We start from the raw sequence: 16,808 nt of genomic DNA, 5'->3' as shown, positions 1-16,808 counted from the left end.
GAAATCTTACCAAGATAATTTTCACTTGTTCCATTGACAGATTTTTTTTTTTTTTAAATTCAGTCTTTTTTTTTTTCTTTTTTTTTGCTTAATTGGTAAGATCATTGGTAAGATTTCTTGAAATAAGATTTCTAAGATGTATCATCTAAAAATAAGTTCTTATATCTCACTGAAAAGTAACACTTTAGGTGATTATGTCTTATTTTAAGTGTGATGAGATATTTTGACAATAAATGAGAAAAATACACTTGGTAAGATTTTGATTTTTGCAGTGTGAAGGCTATTTAATGACATGTTACATATTTGTGAGCTTGTACTTGTGTAGATCATCCTGTTTTTAACCTTGAACACCCTTAGAAATTAGCTAACTACTTCTCTGTTCACTGAATTCCTTTCTCCTAAAATAAATGTTATCCATAAATGTTTTTTTTTAAACAAACTCAAAATATTGTGCTTTATTGGGTGGTCACATCTTAGTAATACTTCAGACATTACACCAGCAGGTGGCACTCTCTTCACAAGTGTTAGTCTGGTTAATGCACGTGGAAAAAGAAAACCCACTTTAAGAGACGAGTCAGTGTAACTTAACTCACAATGTTAGTAATCTTCACGTTACACTTAATCTTTCATGAAGTCTTTTGCAACTTATAAAAATGAACAAAGCACATAAGCTCCCCAGTTTGAGTAAAACATGTTGTGTACACCTGCAGTGTTTTTTCACTTTCAGTTCTAACTGAAGACGAGGTTTACTTGTAGCATAGCAGCCAAACAACAACCTGTTGCTGGCCATGAACATGACGGAAATTCCCAAAGTTATCTAAGCACTGGAGCATCTGTTTATAAAGGGTGTTGAGTAAAAAACTTAAGACAGTACACTTTGTGTGTCTGCAAATGAAACGTAACAAAGCTCACATTGTGCTACTTTACAGGCTGCACGATGAAAAGACAAAACCACTGTGCTCCAGGATTGGAAACTGAGACCGTGGTAAGAGTCATGTTAAGATTAGTTACTCGAAGACACTGTGCCTTGACTGTAAATGTGTGTACAATCAGTATGTAGCTTATGAGTAGGGAGAGCCCTCCTCTCACACACATTCAAAACATTCCACACTGGAAAAAGGTCAGAGGTCACATAGTCAGCGTTTGACACACAGATACACACACACACACACCGAATCTGCATTCACACTCAACATAAACAATAAAAACAGTCCATGGCAGTAACATGACTGAAACGAGCTTCCCATCTCTATATCCAGAGAGGAGGAGGAGGCTTGAAGTGTTCGCTGTATGTGTGTGTTGTGAAGAACAGCATGATGAGGCTTTGGATCATCTGAGATGGGTCCTAATCCCAGGCGGTTTAGGGTTCACTGTTGAGAAAAAAAAAAAAAAATATGATGAATGTCATTATAAATCATGGGTAAATCTGAATATCAGAATCAGAATACTTTATTGATCCCAGGGGGAAATTATTGGGTGTTAGAGTTGCTCCATTCAAGTATAATAAAAAAGTAGCCGGAAAGAAATTATCAATACAACAGAAAAAGAAAAATGTATAAATATAAATAAAGCTCTAAACAAACAAACATATATACAGGGTGTCCCAAAAACGTTTACGTCATTTGACATGTCCATATCTGAGTGACTACATGGTCAGGAGAAATGATACTTCATAGGATTTATTTTAGACATAAAAAGTTTTATTCTACAAATTTCAAACGCAAAATGCTGGGGGATGGTAATTTTATAATGCTCCAACGTTATTACAAATGTTCAATGTGTGTGTGTGTGTGTGTGTGTGTGTGTGTGTGTGTGTGTGTGTGTGTGTGTGACGTGGCACACATTAAGTCAGTAGTGGAGTTCCTGTCACACTCGCTGCAGTATGTGGTGTGTGACATTCTCCAGAGCCACGGTGATTCTCCTCTTGAGTTCCTGTACACGTGTGGGAAGTGGTGGGATGTAGACCAGTCCTTTCACATAACCACACATAAAGAAACTACACGGTGTTGGGTTAGGTGAGCGTGGGGGTCATTTCAATAGCACGTTGTCTCGTTGCCTGGCAGATTCTCCTTAAGGTAAGCTAACTTTTAAACAAATTATTAGGTGATGAAATTATGTCAAATTTTTTTTTGGGACACCCTGTATATATCTCTGAATACATACATATATATATATATATATATATATATATATATATATATATATATATATATATATATATATACCAAATATACATATTAAAACACTTTATTAAAACAAAAACAATAATTTGTATAATGAGTACTAGACAATATATTATCAATATGATAATATATCCTCCCCTCCTCTGTGCCTCTGTGTGCTGGGCTCCAACCCCACCACCACCACCACCCCCAATGGCTATATTAATTTAAATTAATTCATATAAACTCAAAACAGATAGTAACTGATACACATACATTATTACAAATATTATTTAACTCGTATTGTGGCTGCCTCCGCTGCTACCGCCACCACAATAATACTAGCGAACAGGCTAGGCTATTGGTATTATTATACAGGGTGTCCCATAAGTCTCCATACATAGGAGACATAATACATTCCATACATATATGGTTCTAACATGTATTTCTTTATATTTCTTCTTTATAGTTCTTCAGCAGTGGAGGACATGCATTGAAATGTGTTCCCGACAAAATGGCAGTCATATAGAGCATATTATATAAATAAAAATGGTTTATGTCAAGAAACGTTTATTTTTCCTATGTATGGAGACTTATGGGACACCCTGTATATTTTTGCATTATTACAACAATTTTTTATTTTTCCCTCACTCCCCCCTCTCTCTTTCTCACTTTCATTCATACTCTGCTCTTCCCCTTTTCCCTATCGCCCCTAACCAAGCTATATTGTTTAGTTGCTCTTTACATTTATGATCTTCTTCATTGTAATTGTAATATGATGTTGTCCTTGTGGTTTGTCAATACTCTGTCATTGTTTTTGGTTTTTTTATCTGTTTGATTTTCTCTTTGTTTATGTGTTGTTGTTTTTCTGTCCACAATGTCTTGTTAACTATCACTAACAAAAAAAAAATCAACATGATACTTAAAAAAATATACATAATAAGTATGAATACTGGTGGGTGTGTTCAAGTGCTACCTCTGTTTTCTTTGCTGGGGTAGATCCGAGGGAAGGGCTTGAATTCATCAGGAGGAGGTAAGTCTTCTACTGGGTGGAACTGAAACTTGGATTCAAAATCATCTGCTGGAGTAGTGGATACATGCAATTAGAAGTTTCCATTTGCAAACTTAATAATATGGTTTTCTTTAGCACAGCTTAAGGAAGTTCCTGTCATCTTCCTCCCACTATGTGACAACTACTGTGTTTTGCGTTTTTCTCTAGTTTCTCATAAATACTTTTTGTCACATCCTTCTTATTGAGCGCCAATGTGGTTAACAGTTGGTTCAATAGTTAATATCCTCTATAATCCTTATTAATTGTCATTTTCTTTTACTTCCATCCTAGAGTCACTAAATAAAGACACTGAACCTTAGTTTAACTTCAGCTGTAGCTTTTTACTCAAAATGTCCACTAAATGCTTTTAGAGTGCTGTAAAATATGCTGCCTAATATGTTATTTCAGCATGATCATTGCAATGTGCTCATGGATAACAGTCACATGCCCCCCCCCCCCCCCCCCATTTTCTGAAAATGTCATCAAAATCCATCCTTAACTTTTTGAGTTATCTTGCTAACAGACAAACACAGACAGACAAACAAACAGACAAACCCCGATGAAAACATAACCTCATTGGTGGGAATAATTAACATGACATGATCATGAACATAATTTAGGAAACTATTTAAGTGTTCTCGGATGCCCCAAATTTTGCAGAATCCACCTGTGTTGGTTATTGTTTGGTCAGTTTATCAGTTTATCAGACGACCAAAGCCACAGTCATTTACCATAAGCTGAATAAAATGAGAAAAGAAAAAAGAAGAGCACTGACCCTTGAAATTATTCCTGTTCCAGAAGTGACAGTATTGACCGAACACAACAGGACCTTTATTGACAGTGTCTCTTTAAGTTACTTGAATTTACTGAGTACTGAGGGCTAGCCTCATACAATTTCCTGGATTATGATGATGAAGTAGTTATTTCTATGATTACTGGTTAGATCTTCATTTTCAGCTGTTTTTCTACAATTTACACAGATCCACACCACTTTAAAATTTCCCAAATCATTCTACAGTGAGTGTTTGTTTCCAGATTTGAGGCAAATTCCTATATTTCATTAAGTATCTCAATTGCAGAATAATTTTTTTTTCCAATATTTCAATATTGCACAGACTCATGTTCTCACCCAGACTATGCAGGTGTCCGTTCCTGAGACTGGAGGGCGGTAGGGGAGGAGGAGGTGGAGGGGGAGGAATGCGGCTGGACAGCTCCGTACTCGGGGAACGGGCTGGAGGGGCGGGGGGAGGAGCCAACCGTCCCGCACCTGTTATCAGGGGCGACAAGACCAGAGAAGTCGGAGGGGTCAAACATCACATCGACAGCGTGAAAGATTTATTTCTTCTCTGGTGTCGACTGAGATGGCAAAGCTGTGTTTACACTATCTTTTGCTAAAAAACAAAAATTCAAAACATTGTCACAATAGCTTTTAAATGACTAGTTACAAGAGCTACAGCAGTCTGAGACCAACATTTAAGTTCTTGTGTTTTCACAGTTATTACTTGTGCCTATCTTTTCATTAATCATAGGTTGTAGCATCATCTTACTCTTTCATTTTTTAAAAAAATTTCAGTTAAACATTCGCTGACTCTTTCTAAACTAATAGAAGCTGCTGTTGCACACAGTTACAGAAGAAGAGAAGCACTGAAGAACTTCACAGCAAATTGCAGCAACTGACCCAATTCCTCTAAATAGAAAAGAGCACATTGTGGTTGGGAACAGTAATTGTGTTAGCTAATGTCAAAATATGACCAACTCCTGCATAAAACAGACTCTGTGGTAATACATGAGATACACGAACATGGGTAATCTCCCATACAGAGCATTACTTAAATGTTGATTTATTTGTCATTAAAATTCCTTTTTAACCTATAAAATGCTTGTAACTGTTCTTCAGGGTAATTAAGAAATATGTGGATCTTAAAACAAAAAACTTTGGCAGCAAAAAGCATTTGTCATTCCTAACAATTTTGGTCACGAATGTAAGATTGTCTATTATAGTTTAGTGTTATTTTTTGAGTTATTATGAGAAAATGCTTGATATATGAAAGATGTAAGATGAATCAATGTACAGCATCACAAAGATTACAAAACCACTGTTTATAGAGAGGCAAAGTGGACCATGGGACTTTTATTTGGAAAAATATATGGCAGTCAATAAAGAGAAATAAGTTTCTGATCCAGTTTGAATTATGTCAGTTGCAGTTTTATTCTAAATCATTTAAGTCTAACTGTGATAAAATGCATTTATAAAGACTACACACCCAAAAGTCACAGAACTAATGTCATCCTTTGTCTCCACCAGCTGCTCAGATACCTCTGCAGCTCTCAACATGACCAGACCTGCAGAAGTTTTCATCTTTTAATAGTTTTTCACTCCTCAGAGAATGGTGTGGAACATGCCGATCTAACAGCCCTTTTGGCCGTTGATGACATGTTTCACCTATGATGACAGATGCAGTCCACTCAACCATTTCACACAAAACTACATGGTACTTTACTGTCTGTGACTGTGGCATTTTTAGCAAGTTATACAAAATTATCTCTTAAATTAACATCTACATTATAAAAGGGAAGTGGACTCTGTGTGTGTGTGTGTGTGTGTGTGTGTGTGTGTGTGTGTGTGTGTGTGTGCGTGTGCGTGCGTGCGTGTGTGTGTGTGTGTGTCGGGCATCACACAAAATCTGGGAAGAGCTGACTACTGCAGTTTGGCATACTTATATATTTTTGGTCAAGGAACAGACTAGCAAAAGTGGCAAGTTGATAGGACCAATATTTTGGGAGATATTAGTAATTTTGGAATATAATCACATTGCTATGCCCATGACGGTTGACGGGAAGCGCAGCATGTTGGGAAATGAAGTTAAAAACAGGAACGATGCATTTCCTACCTTCAGTCCCTAGATATTGGCATTAATATATTAATTGTTGTTTAAAGAATTATTTACCAAACAATTTTTATGTCAACACTTATAAAATATAGACTAACATCTTTTCCCAAAAGTCAGCTCTCCCATGCATAAAAGTACCACATCAAGAACCCCTGGTTCCCCACAGGTCAACGCACTAGTTATATGTATAACTGATAGTATGTTTCAGTCAGGATCAGTTGCTTTTTTTCTCCACTGAGTACCATACATGTGTTGTGGAAGGGATTGGACTTTGCGTCTCCTTCATTCTAGATATGCTTTTTTAGGATAAAGTGGCGTAGCAAACACAGTACAAACTGAAGCTGATATTCCATGTAGTTCCATTTGGCTTTAGTTTGTATTGGTGTGTTATTCTTTTATATTGTTAAAACCCTCAGTTTAGAGCTTAAGCCTACTATATGTTTTTCTTGTATTATTACACAGTTGAGTACGTAGCTTAAACACTTTTGGCAGAAAGTTGAGCCATGTTGGTCCTACCTGCACTTCTGGGCACAGCAGGCGGCCGTCGAGTTGGAGCATTGCAAGGATATGAAGGTGGCAGAGAGCGCATCGCTGCGGAGGGGACTGGGGGTACTTTTGGAGGTGGTGGTGGGAGATTGGACGGGCAAGTGGGGGTGAAAGAAACAGGTAGAGGGGGTGGGGGAGGAGGTCCCAGTGGGCTGTCCCGCAGGATGGGGAACCTAGAAGGTTCAGAATGGACTGGGGAGGGGGGCAGAGGGTAGAAGGACCCTGAGGAGCGGTCACCTGGAACAGAGGAGGGAGATGTGTATGCAGGTGGAGGAGGAGGAGGCGGAGGAGGTGGAGGAGGGGTGGAGCACTGAGGAGCAGAGTTGTGATAGGATTGCTGGATGGGGAGCCAGGTGGGTTTAGTGACCTGGGTTGGAGGTGGGGGTGGAGGGCAGGTGGGGAGAGGAGGGGGCTTGATAACTGGCCTGTCCTGGAAAGCTAGAGGTGGGGGAGGTGGGGGAGGAGCTGAGGGAGGGGGAGGTGGAGGAGGGGGTGGGGGTGGAGAAGCAGGCATCGGAGGCGGGTGCTTGCTGCTGTGAGATGGGGAGGGAGGGGCGGAGGAAGAGGGAGCGAGGGGACGGTGGATGGAGCTGGCTCGCTCTACCGTCCTGTGAGGCTCAGGAATGCTGTCACATGACATGGGCGGGTTCCACATGGGCTTCAGGGAAACTGATGAGCTGGAGCGAAACACTGCGACACAAACACACACAGAGGATGTCACTAACACAGGCAATATGTTCTGAGAAGATCACACAGACACACAACTGACCCTGTAAATGTGAACCACATGTGTTCACTCAAGTACTGAAATATTTAAAGTGTGATATTTAGTTGCAGATCAAAACCAGCTCAACACCTTCCCCACACAAACGACATGGAAGTCCCTCATTCTGTAGTGTTGGTCCACACTCATAGATCACAGTAACGCACCTTAACATTAGATACAACCTACTGTAAAAACAGAGGAAGTATAGATATAAATGCGTAATTTATTATTTTTTTTACCTGTTCTGTTCAGCAATTTGGCCTCCAATATAAGGATACTGGGTGAATGGCTAATTCTAAGGCAGGGGTCTCAAACTCCGGTCCTCGAGGGCCACTATCCTGCATGTTTTAGATGTATCCCTCTTCCAACACACCTGATTCAAATGATAAGCCTACCATCAAGCTCTGCAGAAGCCTGATAATGACCGTCAGGTGTGCTGGAAGAGGGAAACAACTAAAACATGCAGGATACCAGCCCTCGAGGATCTGAGTTTGAGACCCCTGTTCTAAGGTAATGAAAACACAATAGCTTTAATTCTTGTGGGATAATACAAATATAATTAAAATGTAATTCGGAATACTATATCCAATTTCTGCAATTTAATATCCCTAAATCCCCCCAAAATAATCCACTCAGGAATCTCCAATATAAATGTCCATTTTTCATAGTATTACACCCATAAACTACTATCTTACAGAGGTAAATACTGTACTTTTTACTCTAGTATGTGACTGCTTTAATTGCTAGTTACTAAAAATTGAGTTTTCATCCCATTCCAGTGAAAACCTATCTCCAATTATATTTTAGAAAAATTAAGTGACAAAATCAGTCTACATCTTAAGGTGGACACAGACAAGAAACAGACCTTTTTTTCATTCTTTAAGTATAGTTTCATTGGTAATACTTGCATACTTTGCTTAAGTAAGATTTTGAATGCAGAACTTTTACTAGTAGTGAAGTATTTTCACTGTTGCGAAAAAAACCTCAAATGTGCATAAGATCTAGTTCAAGGTGTTTTCTACCAACCTGGGGTCTTGCCTCCTAAGTCTCTTTGCCCCACAGGCCTGAGAATAGGGAACCCTCCGGCAAAGAGCCCACCCAACGAGGGCCCCATAGGTGCCATCCCTCCAGATGAGGTTTGAGAAGCTCCATCACTGCTGGATACATCACCAGAACTGGACTTGGGCTCTGGGGAAGGACATTTATAGTATCTTATACATAGACTCACTTTACAGAATGGTACTTTTTGCACAGTATGGGTTGTGACAATTTTTTTTTTTGTAACATGGAAAACAAAACATGAAGATGTTTTTGCACCACCCAATAACCTGAACCTCCCTCGGGCCAACTACACACCTTTTCCCACAAACTGGTCTGGCTCCATACATGCAGCTGCTGAATGAAGGTTAAGATGATTTAATTCTGTTCGACCAGCGTTTGTGCTGTGTGATATGACAATGTTTATCTTAGTGAGCTGTAAATTGGATGATGCTTTCACATAAACCTGAAGTGTTTTGTTTTTTTTTACTTATTAAATGGGTGCGTCTATGAAACTGGGTTCATTTTGGTACCTGGCACTTTGCCAGCTTTTTAGACCCAATAATAAAAGAGTATGTACCTTATGATGACCTCAGGTAAATGCAAAAAAAATTCTACTCTTGCGCTGAGCCATCCCAAAATTAATGAATTTTATTCAGATTTTGGGGGCAAAATAGGACTAAACTGGGACAGGAAAAGCTACCTAGGTGTCAGTGCATTTGATCTGGAAAACATGGTTTGAAAAGATCTTATATACCTCTATAAATAAAGACATTGAGTTAAATGTGACGATCCTAGTGTTTTTTCTAATCCAGACATGCAGGTTTTTCATGAATTGGCAGTCTCATTCCAGGTTTTGTGTGTAACCCATTGTGTCCACTTGTGTTACATGCAGAACCTGCCCAGTTAAATGCATATAAATCGCGAATGATTTTGCAACAGCGGTCATTTTTGTGAAACACTCTGCCTTGCATAATTAGTTCAATTCCCAAAATGTTCCTGTGAGAGAATAAAGAGTTATTAAAAAAATAGTAGCCTATCATTTTTATGTCCTTTGACGGTGTTACATGCCGATTTTTGTATTAAATATAATGTAAAATGTTCTAAAAATGTGTTTTATCTGAAAAATAGTTTCTCTTTTTTCTCATTAAGTGTTTATTTTTACAATAGACCCAAAGTGCTTCCAAACCTGTTTCATAACATTAGTTTACATCTGGTTTGAATTTTTAGCCCCCGTGTCCTGTTTTGAGGTACCAGTGTCATAGAAGCACCCAAATACTTCAGTAACAGAAAAAGGTAACATTCAGCATCCATTTGAGAAATCAAGCTTTAAAATCATGACTTCACACGCAAGATAAGATAAAATAAGCTAAGCTAAGCTAAGCTAAGACAAGATAAGATAAAATAAGATAAGATAAGATAAGATAAAATAAGATAAGCTAAGATAAGCTAAGATAAGATAAGATAAGATAAAATAAAATAAGATAATATAAGACAAGATAACATAAAATAAGATAAGCTAAGATAAAATAAGATAAGCTAAGATAAGACAAGATAAGATAAAATAAGATAAGCTAAGATAAAATAAGATAAGATAAGATAAGATAAAATAAAATAAGATAATATAAGACAAGATAACATAAAATAAGATAAGCTAAGATAAAATAAGATAAGCTAAGATAAGACAAGATAAGATAAAATAAGATAAGCTAAGATAAAATAAGATAAGATAAGATAAGATAAGATAAGATATTCCTTTATTAGTCCTACAAGGGGAAATTGTAAATTTACAGCAGCAAGAGTGGAGCATAACAAAGTACACAAGAGCAAACGAGCACTGAGTCAGCACAACCAACAGATACACAATTGGAAATATAGAAATGTAACCAACAAATTAAAAAAAAAGAAGCTATAAGTACTATTTACAGCTGTTGTGCACATGCTGAACATACCACAGGTTGGATAGATACTTATATGTACATGTAGGAAGGAAAGACCTGCGATACCTCGCCTTCTCTCACTTCGGGTGTATCATCCTGACAAGTACAAGTGTTCTAAATAATCTGGAGTTTGTGTGAGTTGAGCCTATAAAATCAGGTTACAGTATGCTCATTACATTCTCAACATGCCATTGCTAAGAGTCGACCTCTGTCATCAAATCACTGCTATTTTGCACACATATTATTAGTATTTAAACAAGCGCAGGTGACACCACTACTCAAAAAACCTTCCCTCACCCCCACTCAAGTGGAGAATTATCGACCAGTCTCACTCCTCCCATACCTTTCTAAGATCATCGAAAGGGCTGTTTTCAAACAGGTCACAGAATTCCTCTCCCAAAATAACCTCCTGGACATCAACCAATCTGGCTTCAAAATCGGCCACTCCACTGAAACGGCTCTGTTGTCTGTGACAGAAGCCTTGAAAGAGGCTAGAGCAGCAGCCAAGTCTTCAGTACTCATTCTACTGGACTTATCAGCAGCATTTGACACTGTCAATCATGATATCCTGTTATCCATACTCTGGAACATGGGCATCACAGGCCACGCACACTCCTGGTTTCAATCTTACCTTACTGGTCGGTCCTTCAGTGTGTCCTGGCTAGGGCACACATCAGCAGTTCACCGCCTCACCACGGGGGTCCCCCAAGGCTCTGTGTTGGGCCCCCTCCTTTTTGCCATATACACCACCTCACTCGGTCAGATCATCCACTCACACGGCTTCTCATATCATTGCTATGCTGATGATACCCAGCTCTATCTGTCATTCCCACCTGATGACTCCACAGTCTCAGTGCGGATCTCAGATTGTCTCTCTGACATATCTGCATGGATGAAAGCCCATCACCTTCAGCTGAACCTGTCCAAAACTGAACTGCTGGTCTTCCCAGCTAAGCCAACCATACAGCTGGACATCTCCATCACTATTGACTCCATACCTCTGGCTCCTACCAGTGTAGTACGTAACTTGGGAGTCATGATTGATAATCAGTTGACCTTCACGGATCACGTTGCCTCTGTCACCCGATCATGCCGTTTCACTCTGTTCAACCTAAGAAAGATCAGGCCATACCTAACCGAACAGGCCACCCAGCTCCTGGTGCAGACTATGGTTATCTCCCGTCTTGACTACTGCAATGCTCTTCTAACGGGCCTCCCAGCTTGTGTTGTCAAACCACTACAGATGGTCCAGAATGCAGCAGCGCGTCTGGTCTTCAATCAGCCTAAAAGGGCACATGTCACCCCCTTACTCATTGAGTTACACTGGCTACCCATAGCTGCCCGCATCAAATTCAAATCTTTAATCCTAGCCTACAAAATTCTCCGTGGGTCTGCTCCTGTCTACTTAGGTGCACTAATAAAAGCTTATGTCGCCCCACGACCACTCCGCTCGTCTGGGGAACGTAGTCTGGTGGTCCCCAGACCTTGTACAAGACAATCCAGGCTCTTTTCATGGGTCGTTCCACGTTGGTGGAACGCTCTACCAAGTGCTACAAGAACAGAGTCATCCCTGCCTATCTTCAAGAAGCTCCTGAAGACCCAGCTCTTCCGAGAGCACCTCCTGTCCTAGCACTTTCAAACATTCCATTTTAAATATTCTAATAAGGTTTTTCCCAGGACAACCACAGATTCTTTCACGATTATCTCTGGACCTGCTGCGGTGGTCCGGCCTCTTCCCTGCCCTCATCATCACCACTCACTTATCCTCAACCGCCTCCATGTGTCTCCCCCTACTCCCCCCTTCTCCCCCTCTCCCCCAGTCCCTATCTCTATCGCTCTCTCTTTTTCCCCTTCTCTACTCTCTCTCTTTAACCCCAACTGGTCAAGGCAGACGGCCATCCTCCAGGAGTCTGGGTCTGCTCGAGGTTTCTGCCTGTTAAAGGGAAGTTTTTCCTCGCCACTGTCACCAGTCACAAGTGTTTGCTCCTGGAGGATTCTGTTGGGTTTCTGTAAATTGGCTTAGAGTCTGGTTTTGACCAACTCTATATATAAAATGTCAAGAGATAACTTTCTTGTGATCTGGCGCTATATAAATAAAATTTGATTGATTGAGTGATTTAATTGGTTTTCCCCTGTAAGTCGCTTTGGAAAAAAGCGTCTGCCAAATGCGTAAACATAAACATAAACATAAACATATTAAACACTATACAGTAGACATTATGTTGCTGTTTTAGTTTAAACATGTGATCATCTCATGAACTATTCATTCATGATTTGTATCGTAATATAAAAAGACCTGTAATGGAATCTGAGACCTCTGGCATATCGTACAGCCACAACCTGCATCCTTATCTGCTTCAGGACATTCCTTACTTAAGTGTGCGCTGAGCTCTGTATGTGTCTGTACTCAGATAAAACCCAGAGAACCATCAACAGTTAACACCAACACTACTATAAAGTTTTCTCACTTCTGTTATCCCTTCTTTTGCTAATTCATACTCTTAACGTACAGGTCGACATTATTAAATAAACCAGCAGAATGATGGGAGATGTTCTTACTGTCGACAACAGGGGAGCTGCGGTCGTTGACCTGTGTGACTTTCCTTAGTCTGGCTCCTTTCTGGATGTCAGCCAACAGGGCATTCCTCCCTCCTCCTCCTCCTCCTCCTCCTCCTCCTCCTCCAGACTGGAGCTTAGGAGGCTCAGGTGGACACTGCCACACAAAGACAGAAAAACATTTCATATTATTTTGACTAATATTGTTGTCTACTATTCCAGCTTTTTTTTGTTGTTGTTATTTTTTTTATATCATTTCCACTTTGACAGCATCTGGAGTGGAAAGCAAAGAATTTCTTTGTCCTATTCTAACCTTCTGCCAAACCAGTACCACTGCAACAAATCAGTGAAAAGTCAGTATCTGTCATAAATGTGATTTGTGAAGCCATCAGTGTTTTCCTCTTGATATGTAAGATAAATACCACACAAAACAGTTGGGAAAGAATAAAATAAGCTGTGACAATAGGAGCAAAAATCACACTTTGTCATCAACATGTAACTTGTAAATTAAGAACCTATAGTTTTTAACATAGAAATAATTATTCTCATGAAAATAGATTATCAAATGATTATATTCAGGGGCTGACACATTGGTGGTTTCATAATTATTCCTAAAGCTGTATATCTATTACATCTTGATGGCCCACTCTGATCATTGGTACAGAAACTGTGTATCAACGGAGTTAAAGAAAATGTAATCTCATTTCAGTAATCAGTAGTCCAATTATACAATATAGTATTTAAAAAATGCTAAATATTTGCTCGGTCTGACTTGTGAAACAAAAAAAAAATGCTGCTATTCTTTGTTTAATGTAAGACATACAGTACATGGGAGAGCTGATAAAATACAAAAATAGAAAAGAAAAAAGGATTTTTTTTCACTGAATACAGTTCAGATTTCCCCTTAGACGGCTGATTAATGTGTCCAGGAGCTGCTTAACTGTGTTATTGCACTGTGTCCCTGTTTGCTGGTGGAGGCAACTCATTTAACATGAGGACACTGTGCGCCTGCTGTGGAAACATAACACTTGTACCGCTACTGAGAGTCTGCTGTCTGCCCTACTCTGTGTGTGTCTGTGTATTACCTCGATCAATAATGCAAGTAACCTGCAGGTGGTGGCTGATGGTCACTGAGAAGGATACAGAGTTAGAGAAAGACGGAGGAAAAAAGTGCACATTCTCACCTGTGGCAGGGCAGCGGTGGGTGGTGGTGGAGGGGGCGGGGGCGCCGGTGGAGGTGGAGGTGGAGGGGGGGGTGCAGGCATGCCTGATGCTCAGATACCTGCAGGAGACAATGCACACCCTGTAAATGGAAGCAAACACTGTCGCTGTCACATTCATACTGTTTCCAACCAGCCTTGAGGAGTTTTTTTTCCCTCCGTGTCAGAAGCTGCTACTGTGTGAAGGGGCACATCAGTGACCTCCTGCCCCCTTCCCTGAACAGGAAGAGCTTTCACCACCGTACGACGCAAAAACAGGAAACAGAAAGCGCTCCATCCTCTGTGGAGAAACCCGACACATCCCCGGCCTCTGTCCCCCTCTTCTTCCCACAATGCCCTGTGGCCAAACTTTGGAGTCGAACAATGGAAAGTGTTGTGAAAAGTGATCAACCCCTACTCTTCGGTCCCTCGGTGACGAAAGGCCTTCCTTGCAGTTACTGTGTCTTTTAACTGAATGGAAAATAGACTGAGGAAACTCCACAGGAAAACACCACAGCATGCACATGCAGAGTGGAGAAAACAGACTGTACTTTTAACTATGTGCAGGATGCCTTGTGTTTATGTCATTAATCAGAGGAGGAAAACTGAAAGACAGAGTCATAATAAGCAGTGTAATCAGCTCAAATCTGTCTAGAAACAACTCACTAAGACCTGACATCCCAGATTCTAGAGGAGCTGTCTATCATAGCAGCCAAACACTGAAACAGCCTGAGGTTTGTACCCATTCAGTGTGGAATTTGCACATGCTCCTCCTTAGAAACTTAATAAAACACAGCAGAGAACTTGTTTTTGTACAGCCTCTGTTTACGTCTACTTCTTGTATTTGTCTGTGTATATGTGGGAACACAGTTTATGCTGTCTGTCCATGCAACTGGCAAACTGTCCTCGGTTACTATTTTTATATCTGTGTCGAGCAGCCTGTGTGACACTGCCAGCGGAGATCTGTTAAAGGGCCAAAGCTCAACACGAACACACTGGGCTCTGGTAAAGAACAGGTGGAACAAGCACGTCTTACAACAGTTGCTGTTTTCCTTTGACCTGCGGTGTTTATCCTGAAGCGGAGAAGGGCTGATGTGACACAAAGAAGCAGCTGCAGCTTAGACAAGGAGGTGAAAACAGTTGATATCAAATGAGTTGAAGATTCCCATAATAATAATAATAATAATAATAATAATAATAATAATAATAATAATAATAATGAGAAGAAGAAGAATTTGTTTATCTTTATGGATTAATATGATCACTATAAGAATTTAAACATCTTTTAAAACCTTGTAGATGCCTATTCTTGCATATATGTAGGTTATATATGTATAAGAGATGGATTTACAAGTGAAAAACCTCAAAGTAAACAACGTTTCCTAAAGCTACAATTTTTTTTTTTTTTTTACCTCTTCTCATGAAATGATTGTGTTAATGTGGTTTATTCTTGATAAATGAAGTGTAACTGGGACTCAGTATGTAGTCATTACACCTAGTCAAAGCTGATTAGTGATGTGAATAAATAGGAATAAAAAGAGGAATGTGTCTGAAAATAAAATTATTCCAACTTTACGTGTAACAGTGTAGACTATTTATTTTATCAATGCAGAACAAGAAATAAAGCAGCCAAGAGTTTATACAAACATAATACTGTATATGTAGTAGGAATTAAGGGGGAAAAAGTTTTTCTACTCATTGCATGCATGCAGGTGACTTACCAACTGAAAAAGGCTGAAATCCACCTGTTTTCTTGGAGATCTTTCAGTCAGTGAGATGCAGAGCAGTGACCTGGACTCAGTGGACTCGTCATAGCGGACCAGTCAGAAAGTTTCAGTTCTATTTAGTCAAAGGAGAACACCTTTTATCCAGCTGTCAGTGAGTAAACTTTCAATCTTTAAGAGGCTCGTGTGAAAAAGATGAGAAAAAGTCGTTTATGTTGTCATTTGACTGCATCTATGCGTCCATAGAAGAGGAGCTGGAAAGACGCAGATGTGATCCTGTACAATGGTCCCTTTATAGCTCCGGCTGTTTACGGTTTATTCCCTTGAGTGAATGCACTGCAGGAGGCGCACCGCACCAAGGCCACACCTTACCGCCCCACGCGCAGCCCGGGACCAATGGAGACGCAGAGGCAGGACACCCAACTTTGGCTGCGCGTCATCCCATCCACACCACCCAGAGCGGTGGAGTTGCCAAGAGACTTTCCCCTCACCTTGAATTACAGTTGACATTATGAGCGTTATGTATGCATGAGAACTGGTTCTGAACGAGGGGGGGTTGGGGGGGTGGAGCACAAGTAGTTTTCTGTAACCAGATCCTCCTCTGTAGGGGGGGTTTATTCTCATCCAGTAACATTATTGCATATTACCTCCCCCTTGTGTTCAGAATATGACATTACAAGCCACATTAATATAGAATAGAATAGAATAGAATAGAATAGAATAGAATAGAATAGAATAGAATAGAATAGAATAGAATAGAATGTCTTTATTGTCATTGTACAGGTACAACGAAATTAAAAAGTGCAATCGTCCTAGGTGCCATAAAAAAAGTATAAATAATGTAAATAAAAGAGTATAAAAACTAAAATATAAAAAGAAAACCCTGATGGCATAAATATCTAAAAAGCAGCATTAAAAAAAATGAAATATGAAAT

General features: G+C 39.7%; 1 protein-coding gene across 2 annotated transcripts; it reads right to left on the bottom strand.

Annotated features, from left to right (window-relative positions):
- Positions 1-433: 433 nt before the first annotated feature.
- wipf3 (WAS/WASL interacting protein family member 3) lies at positions 434-16,341 on the bottom strand. Of its 2 annotated transcripts, none has more exons than XM_030146541.1 (8): positions 15,871-16,341; positions 14,135-14,232; positions 12,954-13,107; positions 8,443-8,604; positions 6,621-7,340; positions 4,343-4,480; positions 3,139-3,240; positions 434-1,370 (listed from the first exon to the last, which is right to left on the bottom strand). In XM_030146541.1, the coding sequence occupies exons 2-8, from the start codon at positions 14,213-14,215 to the stop codon at positions 1,330-1,332; spliced, it is 1,398 nt and encodes a 465-aa protein (XP_030002401.1). In that variant the 5' UTR covers positions 14,216-14,232; positions 15,871-16,341; the 3' UTR covers positions 434-1,329. The 2 variants fall into 2 exon arrangements, with proteins under 2 accessions (XP_030002401.1, XP_030002400.1); XM_030146540.1 differs by having other exon boundaries at positions 3,139-3,243; positions 15,871-16,339.
- Positions 16,342-16,808: the final 467 nt, after the last annotated feature.

Source organism: Sphaeramia orbicularis, chromosome 11 (assembly GCF_902148855.1).
Source record: "Sphaeramia orbicularis chromosome 11, fSphaOr1.1, whole genome shotgun sequence".
Lineage (NCBI taxonomy): Eukaryota > Metazoa > Chordata > Actinopteri > Kurtiformes > Apogonidae > Sphaeramia > Sphaeramia orbicularis.
This window is presented reverse-complemented; position numbering and strand designations above follow the sequence as displayed.